At 40.7% G+C, this 18,419-nt stretch overlaps 1 protein-coding gene across 1 annotated transcript in view; it reads right to left on the bottom strand.

Moving 5' to 3' along the window:
* Positions 1–17,035, bottom strand: part of rapgef3 (Rap guanine nucleotide exchange factor (GEF) 3) — a 57,280-nt gene extending 40,245 nt beyond the window's left edge. The window contains exon 1 of the mRNA XM_063014957.1: positions 16,952–17,035. Coding sequence (XP_062871027.1) covers positions 16,952–17,035 — 84 coding nt within the window. The remainder of the gene's footprint in view (positions 1–16,951) is intronic.
* Positions 17,036–18,419: the final 1,384 nt, after the last annotated feature.

Here is an 18,419-nt window from a genome sequence, read left to right as displayed (position 1 = left end):
ATAATTTTCAACATATTTTGTATTGGTAATTGTAATTATAATGATTCTTTATTCAAAGCAAAATTCATATATTTTAATTTAAAAATGAGACTTTCTGCTGCTCAGGTGACGCAGCGGTAAAGAAGTATGCTAGCACACCAGATTTGGGGTTTCGAATACATCGTATCGAATCTCAGCTCTGCCTTCCCGACTGGGTGGCTACATGAACAACGATTGGCTGTTGTTCACAGGGGTAAAAAGTCGGACCATAGGTCCTCATAACTGGTGCAACTGCGGCCCCTGCTGGCGCCTGCACAGGGCTGAGGAATAATGCTGATGGGGTGTGGCCCTCCGTACACAGTGCCCGTCAGTGTATGAACTCGACTCGTGCAGGTGAAAAATGCAGTCTGTACTGACTGTACGTGCCGGAAGGGGCGTATGTCAGTTGAGAGGCGCCTCAGTCAGCGGTGAAGGATCGAATCAGTATAGAGGACGCAATCAAGGTAATTGGACACGACTAGATTAGGGGAGAAAATTGGGGGGAAAAAAGTGGGGAAAAAAAAAAAAAAAAAAAAAAGAGAGACTTTCTAGATACATCAAACAAAACTGTATTTTTGATTATACTGTACAGTATGTTGTTAGCCTACTACATAAACTTTTACCACATAAACTTTAACATTATTGGTTACTTTAAAATGCAATAAAATGTAAAATAAAACAGTGTGCATGCCATTAGAGTCAAGTCAAGTCAACTTTATTTGTATAGCGCTTTTCATAATGAACATTGTCTCAAAGTAACTTTACAGAATGCAGGACCAACAGACCAAAAACCCCTGTTAAGCAAGCCGAGGGCGACAGTGGCAAGGAAAAACTCCCTTAAAAAAATAGGAAGAAACCTTGAGAGGAACCAGACTCAGCAGGGACCCCATCCTCCTTGGGTGGGCTGGAGGATAATTTAAATAAATAGGAATTACACAAATCATACATACACTAAATTAAATTGAACTAAAAGTTATAACTAGTAAAAAAATATTGGAGTCTGTGATAAAGTCCGTAGTGAGTTCTTGACATTTTTGGTGCAAACAAGCCAGGTGTCTGTCACATCTAGCAGGAGCAGCATTGTTTGCACAGCAGTCTCGACGTGCAGTCTTTAACCTCGGGGTAAAACACTAGGCAAGGCAAGGCAATATTGCAATATTGTGCTTACACTGGTATTAATGTAGGCCTGTATGATCTTTTTATGCCTAATGAACGACAATGCTGATTCTAAAATAATCCCAGCCAGTTCCATCCTGGAGTGCATACGGCCTGATTTGTAGCTCTGCATATTTATTAAGGCAATCACACAAACATGCAAAGTTATTTCGACCATGTGACGAGTGCAGTTCTGAGCTAAGGGGACTGCTTTTGTTGTTATTTGCATGTGTTTTTGCACAAGACGGTCCATGGCAAATCAGGACCACCGTGTACTAAACAGGCAGAATACTAGACCAACATAAAATAGCATAATTGTAAAATATTTTTTACAGGACTGGCTACAGGTAAGTAATTCACTGAAAAACAGTCAAGCCAGAAAGTCTGCACACCCCTTGACTCCATGTTTTATTACGTTACAGACTCATTCTATAATAGACTGAGTTCTTTTTTGCCTCAAACATTTACACACAATCACCAATAATTACGAAGTGAAAACAGGGTTTAGAAAATATACAGTTTTATTTTACTGTAAAAAATGGTTTATTTAGGGGTTACATATCTGTACACACCCTTAGCCTAACACTTGGTTGATGCACCTTTGGCAGCAATTACAGCTTCAAGGCGTCTTGGGAAAGAAGCTACGAGCTTGGCACACTTGTTTCTACACATTTTTGCCCGTTCCTCTTGGCATATCCTTGCAAGCACTATCAGGTTGGATGGGGCGCGTCGGTACACAGCCATTTTCAGCTGTTGGATTGGATTCAAGTCTGGGCTCTGGCTGGGTCACTCAAGGACATTCACAGAGTTGTCCCGAAGCCACTCCTTTGTTCTCTTGGCTGTGTGCTTCGGGTCGTTGTCATGTTGGAAGGTAAACCTTCGCCCCAGTCTGAGGTCCAGAGCGCTCTGGATCAGGTTTTCTTCAAGGATCTCGGTGTACTTAGCTGTATTCATCTTTCCCTCTATCAGGACTAGTCGCCCCGGTTCCGCTGCTGAAAAACATCCCCACATCATGATGCTACCACTGCCATGCTTCACTGTAGTGATGGAATTAGCCAGGTGATGAGCGGTGCCTGGTTTCCTCCAGACGTGAGGCTTGGTATTCAGGCCAGTAAGTTTAAGTTTGGTTTCATCAGACCAGAGAATCTTGTTTCTCCCGGTTTGAGAGTCCTCTAGGTGCCTTTTCGGCAAACTCCAAGTGGGCTGTCATGTGCCTTTTACTAAGGCGTGATTTGTGGAGTGCTGCCTGGATGGTCGATCTTCTGATAGGTTCTCCCATCTCCACAAGGATACGCTGGAGCTCTGTCAGAGTGACCCTCGGGTTCCTGCTCACCTCCCTGGCCAAGGCCCGTCTTCCCCGACCGCTCAGGCGGCCAAGTGGTTCCAAACTTCTTCCATTTACAGATGATGGAGGCCACTGTGCTCATTGAGACCTTCAATTCTGCAGAAATGTTTTTGTACCCTTCCCCAGATCTGTGCCTCGATACAATCCTGTCTCTGAAGTCTACAGACAATTCCTTGGACTTCATGGCTTGGTTTGTGCTCTGACATGCACTGTCTATTATGGGACCTTATATAAACAGGTGTGTGCCTTTCTAAAGGCTTCAGGTAAGTAATTCACTGAAAAATGTCCTATATTTTCTTAATAATTCAAGCCATAGCCTAGTGGTTAGGGTACTAGACTAGTAATCAGAAGATCGCTGGTTTAATCCCCACCACTGCCAGGATGCTGCTGTTGGGCCCTTGAACAAGGCCCTTAACCCTCAATTGCTCAGATTGTATACTGTAACTGTACTGTAAGTCGCTTTGGATAAAGACGTCTGCTAAATGCTGAAAATGTAAATGTAAATAATTAATTATTCATTTTTAAATGACAAAGTAACATACTCTGAATTTTAACTGTTACTTTGGTTTCACCTGTGGTGCAATCGAGACATTGCTCAGACAGCACATGAAAGCCAATGTTCACTACAAGAATGGTATTGGCTCTACATTTCAAGTAAGCTTGAGATAAATTAACAGTCAGTGAAGTAGTGTCAACCTGTTGTGCAGGTGTGGTTCATTACTCCTGCCACATGCCACATGCTTCATACAGCAATCTAAAAGGAATTTCGGCTATTGCAAGTGTCTTATCAGCTTGCATCGAAAAGAGAAAGAAAGACAGACCAGAGAATGTTTGCTTTTGTCTAGTCAAATACCAATAGAACAGGTCCAACAAGTTGTTACAAATGTGTGACATGCAAATCATTAGATAACAACTTATCTATGAGCTGCTTCAGGATTACAGATGACCAGTTAGTGTTTTCAAATCAGGGTGTCCTGATAAATTTACAGCACGTCCAACATTTACTAATGATTCATCTGTACACACATGTAAAAAGAAATCTGAAACACATGTACAACCCCAAATCATGACTTTTATTTCCCTGCAGACAGGATGCACCACGATGAGACATTTCATGTTTTATCTGCAGCCATGCCTTTGTAATGTGGTTTTGCATTGTCTTGTTGAAAAATACATGGACGTCCCTAGAAAAGATGATGTCTTGAAGGCAGCACATGTTGCTCTAAGATCTCAATGTACTTTTCTGCATTAATGCTGCCATCACAGAAGTGTAAATGACCTTCGCCAAGGGCACTGACACAGCCCCACACCATGACAGACCCTGGCTTTTGAACTTGTTGCTGATAACAGTCTGGATGGTCCTTTTCGTCTTTGGTCCGGAGCACACGGCGTCCATTCTTTTCAAAAAAGACCTGAAATGTTGATTCATCTGACCACAATACACGTTTCAACTGTGTGATGGTCCATCCTAGATGCCTCAGAGCCCAGAGGAGTCGACGCCGCTTCTGGACATGGTTAACATAAGGCTTCTTTTTTGCACAGTAAAGTTTTAAGTGGCATTTGTGCATGTAACTCTGTATTGTAGTGCTTAACAAAGGTTTGCCAAAGTAATCCCTCACCCATGTGGTTATATCAGCTATTGTTGAGTGGTGGTTCTTGATGCAGTGCCGTCTGAGGGATCGAAGATCACGGGCGTTTAGCTTAAGCTTGTACCCTTGGCCCTTACGCACTGAAATTCCTCCCGATTCCTTGAATCGTTTAATGATATTATGCACTGTAGAGGGAGAAATATGCAAATCCCTTTCAATCTTTCTTTGAGGTACATTGTTTTGTTCTGTTGACATCACCTGTTTGGAATCACATCATTTAGTTTTTTCACCTCATTACTAGCCCTAAATTGCCCCCGTCCCAACTTTGCATGAATGCATGAATGGATGTTTATTAATAAATGAAATGAAGTTGAGCAGATAAAACATGAAATATTTCAGGTTCATTCTCTCTGCAATCAAATAAAAGTCAAAGTCAATGTAAGGAACACTGCATTTTTTTTTTATTTGCATTTTTCATGCTGTCCCAACTTTTTCTGATTTGGGGTTGTAAATGCAAACCTATTCCAGTCCCAAAAATCATATTTCAAAGTCAAAAGCACTGAGTATTTGGAGTGGCTATAAATTCTTACACACTTGAAAATGTACTAAGCCTCAGAACACATGCACTTATGAAGTGATCTGCACTCAAGCAGTACTTTAAGCTTCTGGTGAATACAAATTGTACTTGTCTTTATTTGAAATTTTCATGCAATCAGACTAATTTTAGGTCAAATGAATGCTCCCGGTTTAATGCAGTATGGCGAGGGCGAATAAGAAAAAAAGAAAAAATGTCAGCACTAAACACATGTAATTCGATAAATCAATAAATACGATTATCAAGCGTTTAAACAACTGTACATCTGTCCTAACATTTTCAATCTGTACTAGTGCTGGGACCGATGCGATACTCTGTATCGGTATAGGTCCGATATTGGCCGAAATCACTGGATCGGATATTGGTAGAAAAAAAATGTGTAATCCTGATACTGTTGCTTAATGTAAATAACACTTAATGTAAATAACACTTAATGTAAATACGGCCATTTAGAAATTAAAACACACTGATCTACTTAAACTTTTAGCATTTTAAAAACTGTTGGCTGGATATTTTTAGTTGGTGGACTATTCTCAGTCCAGCAGTGACAGGACAGAGAGGTGTTTGAAAACTCCATCAGTGCTGCTGTGTCTGATCCACTCATACCAGCACAACACACACTAACACACCACCACAATGTCAGTGTCACTGCAGTGCTGAGAATGATCCACCACCCAAATAATACCAACTCTGTAGTGGTCCTGTGGCTACTCTACTAATGGAAGTAAACCTTTACCAGCAACATCCAGTGTTTGCTTGTGTGGTACACCAATTAGGCATAACATTATGACCACCTTCCTAATATTGTGTTGGTCAGCCCTGACCCGTTGAGGCATGGACTTCACTAGACCCCTGAAAGTGTGCTGTGGTATCTGGTACCAAGATGTTAGCAGCAGATAATTTAACTCCTGTAAGTTGTGAGGTGGGGCCTCCATGGATCGGACTTGTTTGTCCAGCACATCTTACAGATGCTCGATTGGATTGAGATCTGGGGAATTTGGAGGCCAAGTCAACACCTCAAAGTGCTGTGTGGCAGGGCGCATTATCCTGCTGAAAGAGGCCACAGCCATCAGGGAATACCGTTTCCATGAAAGGGAGTACATGGTCTACAACAATGCTTAGGTAGGTGGTACGTGTCAAAGTAACATCCACATGGATGGCAGGACCCAAGGTTTCCCAGCAGAACATTGCCCAAAGCATCCATAGTGCATCCTGGTGCCATGTGTTCCCCAGGTGAGCGACGCACATACACGTGATGTAAAAGAAAATGTGATTTACCAGACCAGGCCACCTTCTTCTATTGCTCCGTGGTCCAGTTCCGATGCTCACGTGCCCATTGTTGGCACTTTTGGCGGTGGACAGGGGTCAGCATGGACACCCTGACTGGTCTGTGGCTATGCAGAACCATACGCAACAAACTGTGATGCACTGTGTATTGTGACACCTTTCTATCAGAACCAGCATTAACTTCTTCAGCAATTTGAGCTACAGTAGCTCGTCTGTTGGATCGGACCACACGGGCCAGCCTTCACTCCCCACGTGCATCAATGAGCCTTGTCGTCGGTTTACCACTGTTCCTTCCTTGGACCACTTTTGATACATACTGACCACTGTAGACCGGGAACACCCCACAAGAGCTGCAGTTTTGGAGATGCTCTGACCCAGTCGTCTAGTCATCACAATTTGGCTCTTGTCAAACTCGCTCAAATCTTTACGCTTGCCCATTTTTCCTGCTTCTAAAACATCAACTTTGAGGATAAAATGTTCACTTGCCGCGTAATATATCCCACCCACTAACAGGTGCCGTGATGAAGAGATAATCAGTGTTATTCACTTCACCTGTCAGTGGTCATAATGTTATGCCTGGTCTGTGTATATTGCTTCAGTAACGTTTCCACCTCACAATAATAGCACTTGATTGAGGCAGCTCTAATAAGGCAAAAATATGTCTACTGAGAATGCATGGCTGTTAGTTTTGTCAACCTGTTAGCAATGAGTGTTGCTGAAATAGTGAACCCACCTGCTAAACCAGGTGTACACATACTTCTGGCCATGCAGTAGAGCCTTTCCAGTGCAAAAGACTGACAGCACTTTAGGTTCTTTGTGCTTTTCAATAAGGGCTGAAATGTCCTAACAGCCCAAAAGTGGCAAGGCTTTGCTAAACTTACTCAAGGCCACACAAGAGATAAGGCAAATAGACAAAAATGTCCTTACACTTGACCTAAACCTTGTCTAATTACTTAAGTACCGGCAATTCACACTTCCGCTTTTGTTGGCAGGATGTGTTTATATCTGATATTTTATGAGGAATTAGATAAGGTGTTACATGTTGTCACAGTGTCTGACTTAATCCCACATCAGTGTGTTTCTGCATCAACTATTCCGCTGTATCTGTAACTATGGCCATAATTATGAAGTAAACTACCAAGCTTTGTATGATAAATGTCCTTTGTGTAAAATGTGTTTAATTCATTATTATAAGTGTGTATATACACTGAACAGCCATAACATTAAAACCACCTCTTTGTTTCTACACTCACTGTCCACTTCATTAGCTCCACTGACCATATAGAAGCACTTTGTAGTTCCACAATTACTCACGGTAGTCCATCTGTTTCTCTGCATGCTTTGTTAGCCCCTTTTCATGCTGTTCTTCAATGGTCAGGACTCTCCCAGGACCACCACAGAGTAGTTATTATATAGGTGGTGGGTCATTCTCAGCACTGCAGTGACAATGGCAAGAACAGCATGAAAGGGGGCTAACAAAGTATGTGGAGAAATAGATGGATTACAGTCAGTCATTGTAGAACTACAAAGTGCTCCTATATGGTAAGTGGAGCTGATAAAATGGACAGTGAGTGTAGAAACAAGAAGGTGGTTTTAATGTTATGGCTGATCAGTGTATGTGCTGAATACCAGTAATTAGTAACATTAGCAAACTGTTATAGTGCTCGAGTTCTTTGTTTGTCATTTATTGCTACTGCTGTAGGAAAGTTGCCTGTTAATTATTGATTAATAATACAGTAATACCATGCTTATTGTGTACATTACTCTATCCTTTGTTTAAATTTGCACTAATATAGTTGTAATTTTATGAGTTTTTCTAAAGCACCATCTAATCTGTAAAAGAATTTCTTATTTGTGTAATATTGCTCTTCACAAAATATTATAAATAAGACCCTATCTAATTCACGGCCCATGAAATGAGCCTTTTCCTGTGTAACATGTAGGGATGCACCGATCCAACTTTTTCAGTTCCGATACCGATCCGATACATATACTTTGCATATCGGCCGATACCCGATACCGATCCGATACCATTGTTGAATTAATAAACCGTATACTTTATTATGTGGGAAAGGCATCAGGATCGACTTAAACATTACTAAGTTTGCAAAACAAAATATAATTAACACAGATATAAATGTACTGAACTGCTATTTATTTGTCAATAAAATAATAAACAGGCATCTTAATATTTCAGTGTTATTTTCACTCAACGAGTAAGCATCCGACGCTGCCTTGGTGACCAAAGCAATCCCAGCATTCATTGCGGGTCGGATGCGCTTTTCTTACAGAAAAATAAACATAGCTTGACGGGGCAGAGAAACGAATGGAGTTATTATCAAACGTAAATAAAATATTACAGATTTTTAACTTGTATAAACTTGTACCGAGTGTTTTTATTTGCAAGTTCGAGCTTGTCAGGAAATGTAACCGTTATCGGTACATGAAGCGAAATGTTATATTGACGTTAGCGTTAGCGCTGTGCTACCTCAGTTCATTGTTTTTAATGGCAAGATGCTAAATCCTAAACCCGATGGAATCGCTATGTAACGCGTTCGAATAACCTGATTTATGAGTTGACTTATTAGAATCCTCTCTACTGAGGCGGCCGCTTATGTAGACAGTAAGACAGCAAGGCAGCTCCTTAGGTTTTCGAACACACCCATAATGTAGCTGCTGACAATGAGAAAAACAGTAGTAGCTTAAATAACTTTTTCAAATAAACTTATCCGTAAATATTTAGTGCAAACAGTAATTCAAAATAAAATATAGCAGCTAAACCTGAGTAATAAACATGTTGCCATCGAACTTGTTAGCATAGCAAGCAAGTGAAATACCTCCATGCAGCTGACTCTTTGGCTCACTCCATGTTGCTGTTTTTGTCTGTGTTATACGCCATACGTCAGCAGCACGTCCTGTATGGGCTTAGCATGCGTCGCAAACGAATTAAAGTGAACGTATATCGGCCCCATGGATCGGTTTAATTATCCGATATCCGATCCATCTCATTTTGGTAATATCGGGACCGATATCCGATCTTAATATCGGATCGGTGCATCCCTAGTAACATGCAGTTTGATGTGAAATTCAAAATTCACATAGCATTCAAGTGTCTCACGTTTACTGATTTTGCACTATGAGGCAGTCCTAGCAATCCTACGGCAATTAAGTTAGCAATCAGTTAGTTTAAATGTCCAAGATGTCGAAGTGAAAAGCAGCTGAAACCACTATTCGGGTAACTGAGTTTGACATGACTGCTATGTCTGAAGGGGAGTGGCTGAACAGCCTAGCCACTGAAAGGTGCTCTTGTGAGTAGGCCCTCAGTGCAGGTCCAGATGGAGTACAGTCAGTAATTGTAGAACTACAAAGTGCTTCTATATGGTAAGTGGAGCTGATAAAATGGACAGTGAGTGTAGAAACAAGGAGGTGGTTTTAATGTTACGACTGATCGGTGTATATTACAATTAAAGTGCAGGAGTGACCAAAATAAATAAAATTGAGGAGATATACTGTACTTAATGTATGTATTGTACTTTATATAGAGATTTTAATAGTGAGTCTGTGTGTAATATTTCTGAGATCAGTATCAATGATTGTTATTGTAATACACTACAGAATTGGCATTTATATACAGTTGAAAATGCTGATAAAAAGTACTGTCTGCATTAGCTGCTCATAAAATGTGGTCTAATCTTAATCCACCTAATAATAATATACAAACATATACTGTTTTAGCTCAAAATAAACAAACCATCTTTGTTTTTTTAAACCTGTAGATTATTTTTAGCAGCAACAACATTTCCTTTCTGATTACTGGTCCAGTACCTTAACCACTAGGCTACAACTGCCTACTGGGAACTGGGAACTGGGAACAGGGAACAGGTTTTGATGTTAGTTTAGTGCTTTTTAACAGTGTTGGGATTTCAATGTTCTACTTTTATCTCATCTATTCACAAAACGTTCATACAAATGCCTTAATGAAGATTGTTGGCCTGCTATGGCAAATGCTACCTACTTTCTGTGAGATTTTTTGCTATCCCGAGCAGGTGTTATAGCCAAGCTTTGAACTTGGTGTGATATTTGCAGGATGCCCAATGCTATGTAGATTAGAAACAGTCCTAAAATTCTTTAAAGATGATCACCAATGTCTTCAGAAATGCTTGGTTGCTATTATCATATACTCAAACTTTGTTCTGGGAATGGTTCAAACAAAGAGGGGACTTAAGTGAAAACGTGACATTTAAAGAAGTCAGCACAGAGGTTTGCATTATTCAGATTTTTTAACCTGCACTTTAAAAGTCTTTGTTAAAAAGTATGTTAAAAATTTGTCAAAAAAGCAGCAGTAAAACAACTTGAAAGCCAAGTCTATCACCATTATACATACCTTGTATAAGGTACTAAATACTTAAGTAACAGAAAAGTCATTTGTAGAAAATGCATAATTGTACTGTGAAAATGTATATTTGATCAAATGTCTAATGCGTCATGATAAACAATATGGACTAGGAAACAACTTCTTCCAGTAAGGTAAAATAATTTGAAGATAACAATGACTTTTATTTATTTCATAAATTTTCTATCATTCACCTATGAGGATATACACCGATCAGCCATAACATTAAAACCACCTCCTTGTTTCTACACTCACTCTCCATTTTATCAGCTCCACTTACCATGTAGAAGCACTTTGTAGTTCTGTAGTCCATCTGTTTATCTACATACTTTTTTAGCCTGCTTTTACCCTGTTCTTCAATGGTCAAGACCCTTACAGGACCACCACAGAGCAGGTATTATTTAGGTGGTGGATCATTCTCAGCACTGTAGTGACAATGACATGGTGGTGGTGTGTTAGTGTGTGTTGTGCTGGTATGAGTGGATCAGACACAGCAGCGCTGCTGGAGTTTTTAAATACCGTGTCCACTCACTGTCCACTCTATTAGACACTCCTACCTAGTTGGTCCACCTTGAAGATGTAAAGTCAGAGACCATCGCTCATCTATCGCTGCTGTTTGAGTTGGTCATCTTCTAGACCTTCATCAGTGGTCACAATACGCTGCCCATGGGGCACTGTTGACTGGATATTTTTGGTTGGTGGACTATTCTCAGTCCAGCAGTGACAGTGAGGTGTTTAAAAACTCCAGCAGCACTGCTGTGTCTGATCCACTCATACCAGCACAACACACACTACGCACCACCATCATGTCGTTGTTACTGCAGTGCTGAGAATGATCCACCACCTAAATAATACCTGCTCTGTGGTGGTCCTGGGAGAGTCCTGACCAGCATGAATGGGGGCTAACAAAGCATGCAGAGAAATAGATGGACTACAGTCAGTAATTGTAGAACTACAAAGTGCTTCTATATGGTAAATGGAGCTGATAAAATGGACAGTGAGTGGTTTAAAAAGGCTGATCGGTGTATGTATTGCTGTCTTGTTTACCTACTTTTATTTTTCAGGTCTTTACTACATTATCTGGTGATTGTACTTGATATGGACCACACCAACCTGTTTGCTGTCATGCTAGTCTACCCTACTGATCAGATATCACTCCTGTCAAGGTAAATAGTGGTAAGTTAATTGTACATTTATTTCACAACAGAAGATTTTTGGTTCACCTCTTTTTGGCGGAAGATACCTGAAACACCTGATTAAGAACTTGAGTCTTCAAGCAGAAATGATAACAACACCTACTCAGTTTCTAAAAAACTGTACCATGTCTACTATGACTGTAATTAGCCCTAACACAACTGGTGTCTCAGTTGACGCTGGACTGAATAGAGGTAAGCAGTGGTACAGTTCTGTGTACAGAGCCACAGGCACAATTCAAACCTCACGTCCTTAGGTCCACAGTCTGAGCCAACAGCTTCATACATAGATAGAAGAAACCAGCACTCTGATATACAGGTTTGCAGATGACTGTTATAAGTATCAGAGTGACTGGTAGAAATCTAATGCCCAGTTCACACTACATGATTTTTGCCCTGATTTTCACTTGCCGACTGGTCACCGCTAGATGTGGCAGCTCGGGAGTAACTCGGCGTTCGTTCGACGATCTAAACTCGGCTCTCAATCGCTATGTGTGAACTACTCAACAACTCGATCCAAGCAGGTCTGAGGAGAGATATCTAGCATGTTGAATATCTGGATCAGTCGGTTGCGACTGGCAATGAGTGCGGTGAGGGGGATAATATAGTTTCTATCAGAATACATCAGCACACACACAAGCTTTACAATATTTGTGAACTTATTGTCCATGCCAAACCATAATACCAAAATTATTAACCTCCAACTCGCTACAGAACAAAACAACCCCTGCTGTTCGCGTTGCCAAATCCACTCAGATTCATTTATTTTTCTCTTTGATTTTACGCTGCACATCAGCGCACAAACAACTTTGATCGCTCGCTACTTGTTGACGTGCATTTTTGAACGTGGTATCATTAAACCTTCGTCACTTCTCACATTTGTTTTCGTGACAAAAACGTAGTTTGAGTTTGGGAGACCAGAGAAGCTCGCCTGTGATTCCAGTTGGTGATAGATCGTGTAGTGTGAAGCCCCCTATCACCGATCAGTCGTGTAGTGTAAAAGCCACACCGACTTGAAAGACTCCCGATTACAAGAGATCCAGTCGTGTAGTGTGAACTGTACAGTGACCTGACGACTTGGAAAGTCGTGTAGTGTGAACTTGGCATTAGTCATGATACAGTAAGCATTCATTTTACCCCTGTTGGCTTTCAATATGCATACACAGATTCCTCCATTGTAAGTAATCAGAATTTTCCAGTTCTGTGTATCGTGGTGCTTGATAGTAGTTTGCCAAAGTAATCCCTTGCCTGTAGTTTTATCAGCTGTTGATAAATAATAGTTCTTGATGCTCTGGCGTCTGAGGGATCACAGGTGCTCCTTGAATCGTTTATTTATATTATGCACTGAAGAGGGAGAAATATGAGAACCCTTTCAATCTTTGTTTGAGGAATATGTTTTTAAACATTTCAATAATGTCCTCACACATTGGTCGATAAACATGTTATCCTCTGCCTATCTTTCCTCCTCAAAGACTCAGCCTTTTGTCAACACTGCTTTAGTTCCAAATCATGATTACAATCACACGTTGGCATCACTGGTGTTCTCCGTTTAGGCATCATGCTCAAACACTGCATCAATTTCATTTTTGCTCAGTTTCTGTGTTACGTCCTTCCACAGTGAAAACCTGACGATGCACACTTTAAGTTCCAGTTCATGGCTGTATGAGAGGGCCTTCACCCTGTATGTTGCGTGCCCACTTCAGTAAGGTCTGGACTCTATATATCATTACTCTAGACGAAATAGGCAAAGTTATTTTATTATGATGTTAATATATACAGTATTATTCATATATACACCGATCAGCCATAACATTAAAACCACCTCCTGTTTCTACACACACTGTCCATGTTATCAGCTCCACTTACCATATAGAAGCACTTTGTAGTTCTACAATTACTGACTGTAGTCCATCTGTTACTCTGCATGCTTTGTTAGCCCCCTTTCATGCTGTTCTTCAATGGTCAGGTCCATTCACCGTCCACTCTATTAGACACTCCTACCTAGTTGGTCCACCTTGTAGATGTAAAGTCAGAGACGATCGCTCATCTATTGCTGCTGTTTGAGTTGGTCATCTTCTAGACCTTCATCAGTGGTCATAGGATGCTGCCCACAGGGAGCTGTTGGCTGGATATTTTTGGTTGGTGGACTATTCTCAGTCCAGCAGTGACAGTGACAGTGCTCTGTCTGATCCACTAATACCAGCACAACACACACAACGCATCACCATCATGTCGTTGTCACTGCAGTGCTGAGAATGATCCACCACCTGAATAAAACCTACTCTATAGTGGTCCTGGGAGAGTCCTGAGTAGAGATGCATGAGTACCGATACTGGTATCGGGTATTTGCCCAATACCGCGCTCATTAACTTGTACGTACTCGCAAACGAGGCTCCGATACTAAACATCCGATACCGTGTGCCTAGTGCACGTTGCTGCGTTATGCCTAGTTCACACTACATGATTTTTGCCCTGATTTTCGCTCTGCGACTGGTCGGTGCTAGATTTGCCGGCTAGGGAGCAACTCGGCGTTCGCTCGGCGATCAAAACTCGGCTCTCGATCGCTAAGTGTGAACTATCCAACAACTCGATCTGACCGGCTCGCCGAGCGCTCGGCGACCGGATCGAGTTTTCTAGCATGTCAGATATCTGATCCAATAGGTATTGTTATCGGTATCGGTATCAGCAAGTACAAAAATACATGTACTTGTACTTGTACTCGGTTGGGAAAAAATGGTATTGATGCATCCCTAGTCCTGACCATTGAAGAACAGCATGAAAGGGGGCTAACAAAGCATGCAGAGAAACAGATGGACAACAGTCAGTAATTGTAGAACTACAAAGTTGTACAAAGTTACAAAGGTAAGTGGAGCTGACAAAATGGACAGTGAGTGTAGAAACAAGGAGGTGGTTTTAATGTTATGGCTGGTCGGTGTATTGTGTCAATAAATTTCAGAGCTTTATAATAACAATAATAATAAAACAAATGTTTACATACTTTATATTAGTTTGGATTAAATAATGTTTGCAAACTGTCAGTGTGCCTTGAGAATTGTTAAGCTTTAAAACAGATGCAAACCTTCAGAAATACTAACAGTGTGTTGTCTTCCTTTGCAAAACCTTTAGTGCATTCCTTTCCAAATTGCCTGGGACAAAACCTCGAGGAAGACAATACACAATAAGCTATTAATAGGCGCGTCTTCTTGGCCAGAGTACACACACCCTGCAAGGACAATGAAAAACACTACGCTTTCTAGAGCTGGGCCATTCCTGAATCACCCGGGTTAATGATTCGAATCTTTGTACTGAATCAGAAATCACGAGTCCGATATCTCAATTAACCCGGATCTTATGAGTCCTCTGACTGGCTGACTGGCTGACTGGACTCAGGATGATTTGGCTGAACCGACTTTACTCCAGTCCGTGAATCTAAGTAATAAGTTAAATATTCCAATAAACGAAGGGTTAAACACACTGGTGTTTGTTATGTGGCTGATTTTATGCACATGCTATTATTATTATTATTATCAGTAGTCAAGGTATAGATTAGTAATGCAGCATATTTTCTTGTAAGCAAAACAACAACAAAATATAGTTCTATTATTATTAAAATGCAAATGCTTACAGGCTACTTTAGTACTGTTCCACTTAAGGAGTATCATAGCCCCATGGTCATTTTAAACCCTTGACCAATTAATATACCCATCTGATTGGTAGGTGAGTCCACCCCCATCTCCCGCATGATCAAGATTCCACTTAGAAAAAAGTGCCAACTTGTCACTGACAAGAGAAGTGTGAGATGCCAAGAGAGAGACAAGTGATATTTGGACAGGGACGGCTCGTTCCTTAGGGCGATCGGGCGATGCACCACCAAAGGGCGAAAGGGAAGAAATGTTTCTATCACAGCTGTGACTGTTCTGGACAGTCTGTCTTGCCTCTGAATATCGTAGTCCAATCAGCGTCGAGTTGTGTTCTGCACAGTACCGCCCCTTTGGGGCGATTTCAGTCTGATTGAAAATCGCCTCGGATTGCTCTCATAGACTCTCATATTAAGGCTTTTTTTTTTTGAACTGCAGGCGCTGCAATACAATCTGAATGGGTTCCGGGAGGGCTCACACTTACGTGCTTGCGTCACACATAACCTGGTGTCGCGATCTCGTCACCATGACTACCATTACCTCAGTTCGGAGCAACTCCATCGTGTAATCAGGATAAATTAACAACTAAAGAATTAGGGCCACCCAGACCAAATTTAAACATCAAGCAAGTATCTACAGTACAAAGGGGGGGAAATCATATAAGTTACAAGTAAATTACAAGTAGGTAATGTCATTTTTAAATTGTGAATTGTGATTGCACTTGTTGTATCTCCCCAATTGTTTAATTGTACTTCTTTATTCATTGCACATCAACCCCGATGCCAATCTTTATTCTGGATCTGCTGCACCTAAAATAAAATGCTATCTGATGAAGACTGAATTAAATTGTTCGAGAAGCATTAGATTCCGCTTTATGCTTTATAACTGTATGGGAAATGTTTATAACAGTGTGGGAGGGTTTATAAGGGCTTAAAACATATAAAAATAACCATATAAACACATGGTTTTTACTTCGCGGATTTTCACCTTTCGGGGGGCGCAACCCCCGCGATCGAGGAGGGATTACTGTACTTCAGATTCAGCTGATAAATGTAATTTATTTTAAAATATTTTAAGAAGAAATATTTAAGAAAATATTTTAACTTTTTTTATTTTGAATTTGAATGCTGTGCCAAGGTCCTGCACAATTGTTTATTATTTTATTGACAAATAAATAGCAGTTCAGTACATTTATATCTGTGTTAATTATATTTTGTTTTGCAAACTTAGTAATGTTTAAGTCAATCCTGATGCCTTAAGTCTTTCCCACATGATAAAGTATACGGTTTATTAATTCAACAAATGTATCGGATCGGTATCGGAACTGAAAAAGTTGGATCGGTGCATCCCTACTTAATACCGTAACCAAACGCTTTCTAATTCCCACAGTAGCAGCAGTTTCCTTCTGTTTCATACATATTGGCCTGTCTCAGTCTAATCTGCAGCATTTCTCTCCCATTAATAAAAATACAGAACAAAGTATCAGTTCAATACTGAACGCGACGTTTAGTTTCCAATAAGGAACGATTCCGTATTTTACGGGACGGTTGGCAACCCTAGTAGAACACCTGTGTCTTATCTTTAAAACTTAGTCCAGAGTTTCTTAAAGTCAGTCCAAATTTAACTAAAACATTAGTTAAACACTAACATGTTGTTGTTGTTTTTTTGCAGGCAGGAATAAATATATGACTCTTTTACTTGAACTACTAACATACTGTATTACAACGCATGAACTTACCCAGCTGATACCCCGTATTGCCGATTTCTCCACGGAATAGCGGTCAGGAAAGACTTGATAATTGTAACTCCGAAACAAATGCATTTTTGAAGGCGAACTCAAACACTGTTTCGAATAGAACATCTGGTGGTAGATTACATGGTGCCGACATTACTCTGCAAGTACTCTGCTAAGCAGTTGCGTGAAGAGAATCATCATACTATCACACACTGTACAAGGTCCTGTACGACCCGCAAGTCTCCGCTCCAAGCGCGCGTGCACGTGTGTGTGTGTGTGTGCGCGTGCGTGTAGCCCTGTCAGAGAGTCTCCACTGCAACTTTCTTCAGCGCAGTATTTACCGACCCACTCTTCCTATACTGCAACAACCCCGCCCACCTTTAGCCGAATGTTTCCTTTCAGCAGCTAATAATAATAATGCTAACAATAATAATAACGCTCATAAACAAGATAAAGAAGAAAAGCTGAATTATTATTAAAAACACACATACACTGATCAGCCAACTCCTTGTTTCTACACTCACTGTTTATTTTATCAGCTCCACTTACCATATAGGAGCACTTTGTAGTTCTACAATTACTGACTGTAGTCCATATGTTTCTGTACATACTTTTTTAAGCCTGCTTTCACCCTGTTCTTCAATGGTCAGGACCCCCACTGAGCAGGTATTATTTAGGTGGTGGATTAATCTCAGCTCTGCAGTGACACCAACATGGTGCTGGAGTTATTAAATATCGTGTCCACTCACTGTCCACTCTATTAGAGACTCCTACCTAGTTGGTCCACCTTGTAGATGTCAGAAACGATCGCTCATCTATTGCTGCTGTTTGAGTTGGTCATCTTCTAGACCTTCATCAGTGGTCACAGGACGCTGCCCATGGGGCACTGTTTACTGGATATTTTTGGTTGGTGGATTATTCTCAGTCCAGCAGTGACAGTGAGGTGTTTAAAAACTCCATCAGCACTGCTGTGTCTAATCCACTCATACCAGCACAACACACACTAACACACCACCACCATGTCAGTGTCACTGCAGTGCTGAGAATCATCCACCACCTAAATAATACCTGCTCTGTAGTGGTCCTGTGGCGGTTCTGACCATTGAAGAACAGCGTGAAAGCAGGCTAAAAAAGTATGTAGAGAAATAAATGGACTACAGTCATTAATTGTAGAACTACAAAGTGCTTCTTTATGGTAAGTGAAGCTGATAAAATGGACAGTGTGTGTAGAAAGGAGGTGGTATAATGTTATGGCTGATCGGTGTATAGAACATGTAGTGAAAAAGTCCACTTTCAAAACTCAAAGGATTTTTGGATTTTTTTCATTCTTTGAATGAGTTTTAGTTCAGACTTAATTAAATTAAGGTAGTGGGTAAGTGGGCTATGACCAAGAAATTTAGGGAGTTCCTTTGGGGCCATAGGTGCATGGTGTATATTGATGATAATACAGTACTCTCAGTCATTTGTGATC

The sequence above is a fragment of the Trichomycterus rosablanca genome, chromosome 19 (assembly GCF_030014385.1).
Source record: "Trichomycterus rosablanca isolate fTriRos1 chromosome 19, fTriRos1.hap1, whole genome shotgun sequence".
Taxonomy (NCBI): Eukaryota; Metazoa; Chordata; class Actinopteri; order Siluriformes; family Trichomycteridae; genus Trichomycterus; species Trichomycterus rosablanca.
Note: the sequence above shows the minus strand (reverse complement) of the source record. Positions and strands in the feature narration are given on the sequence as shown.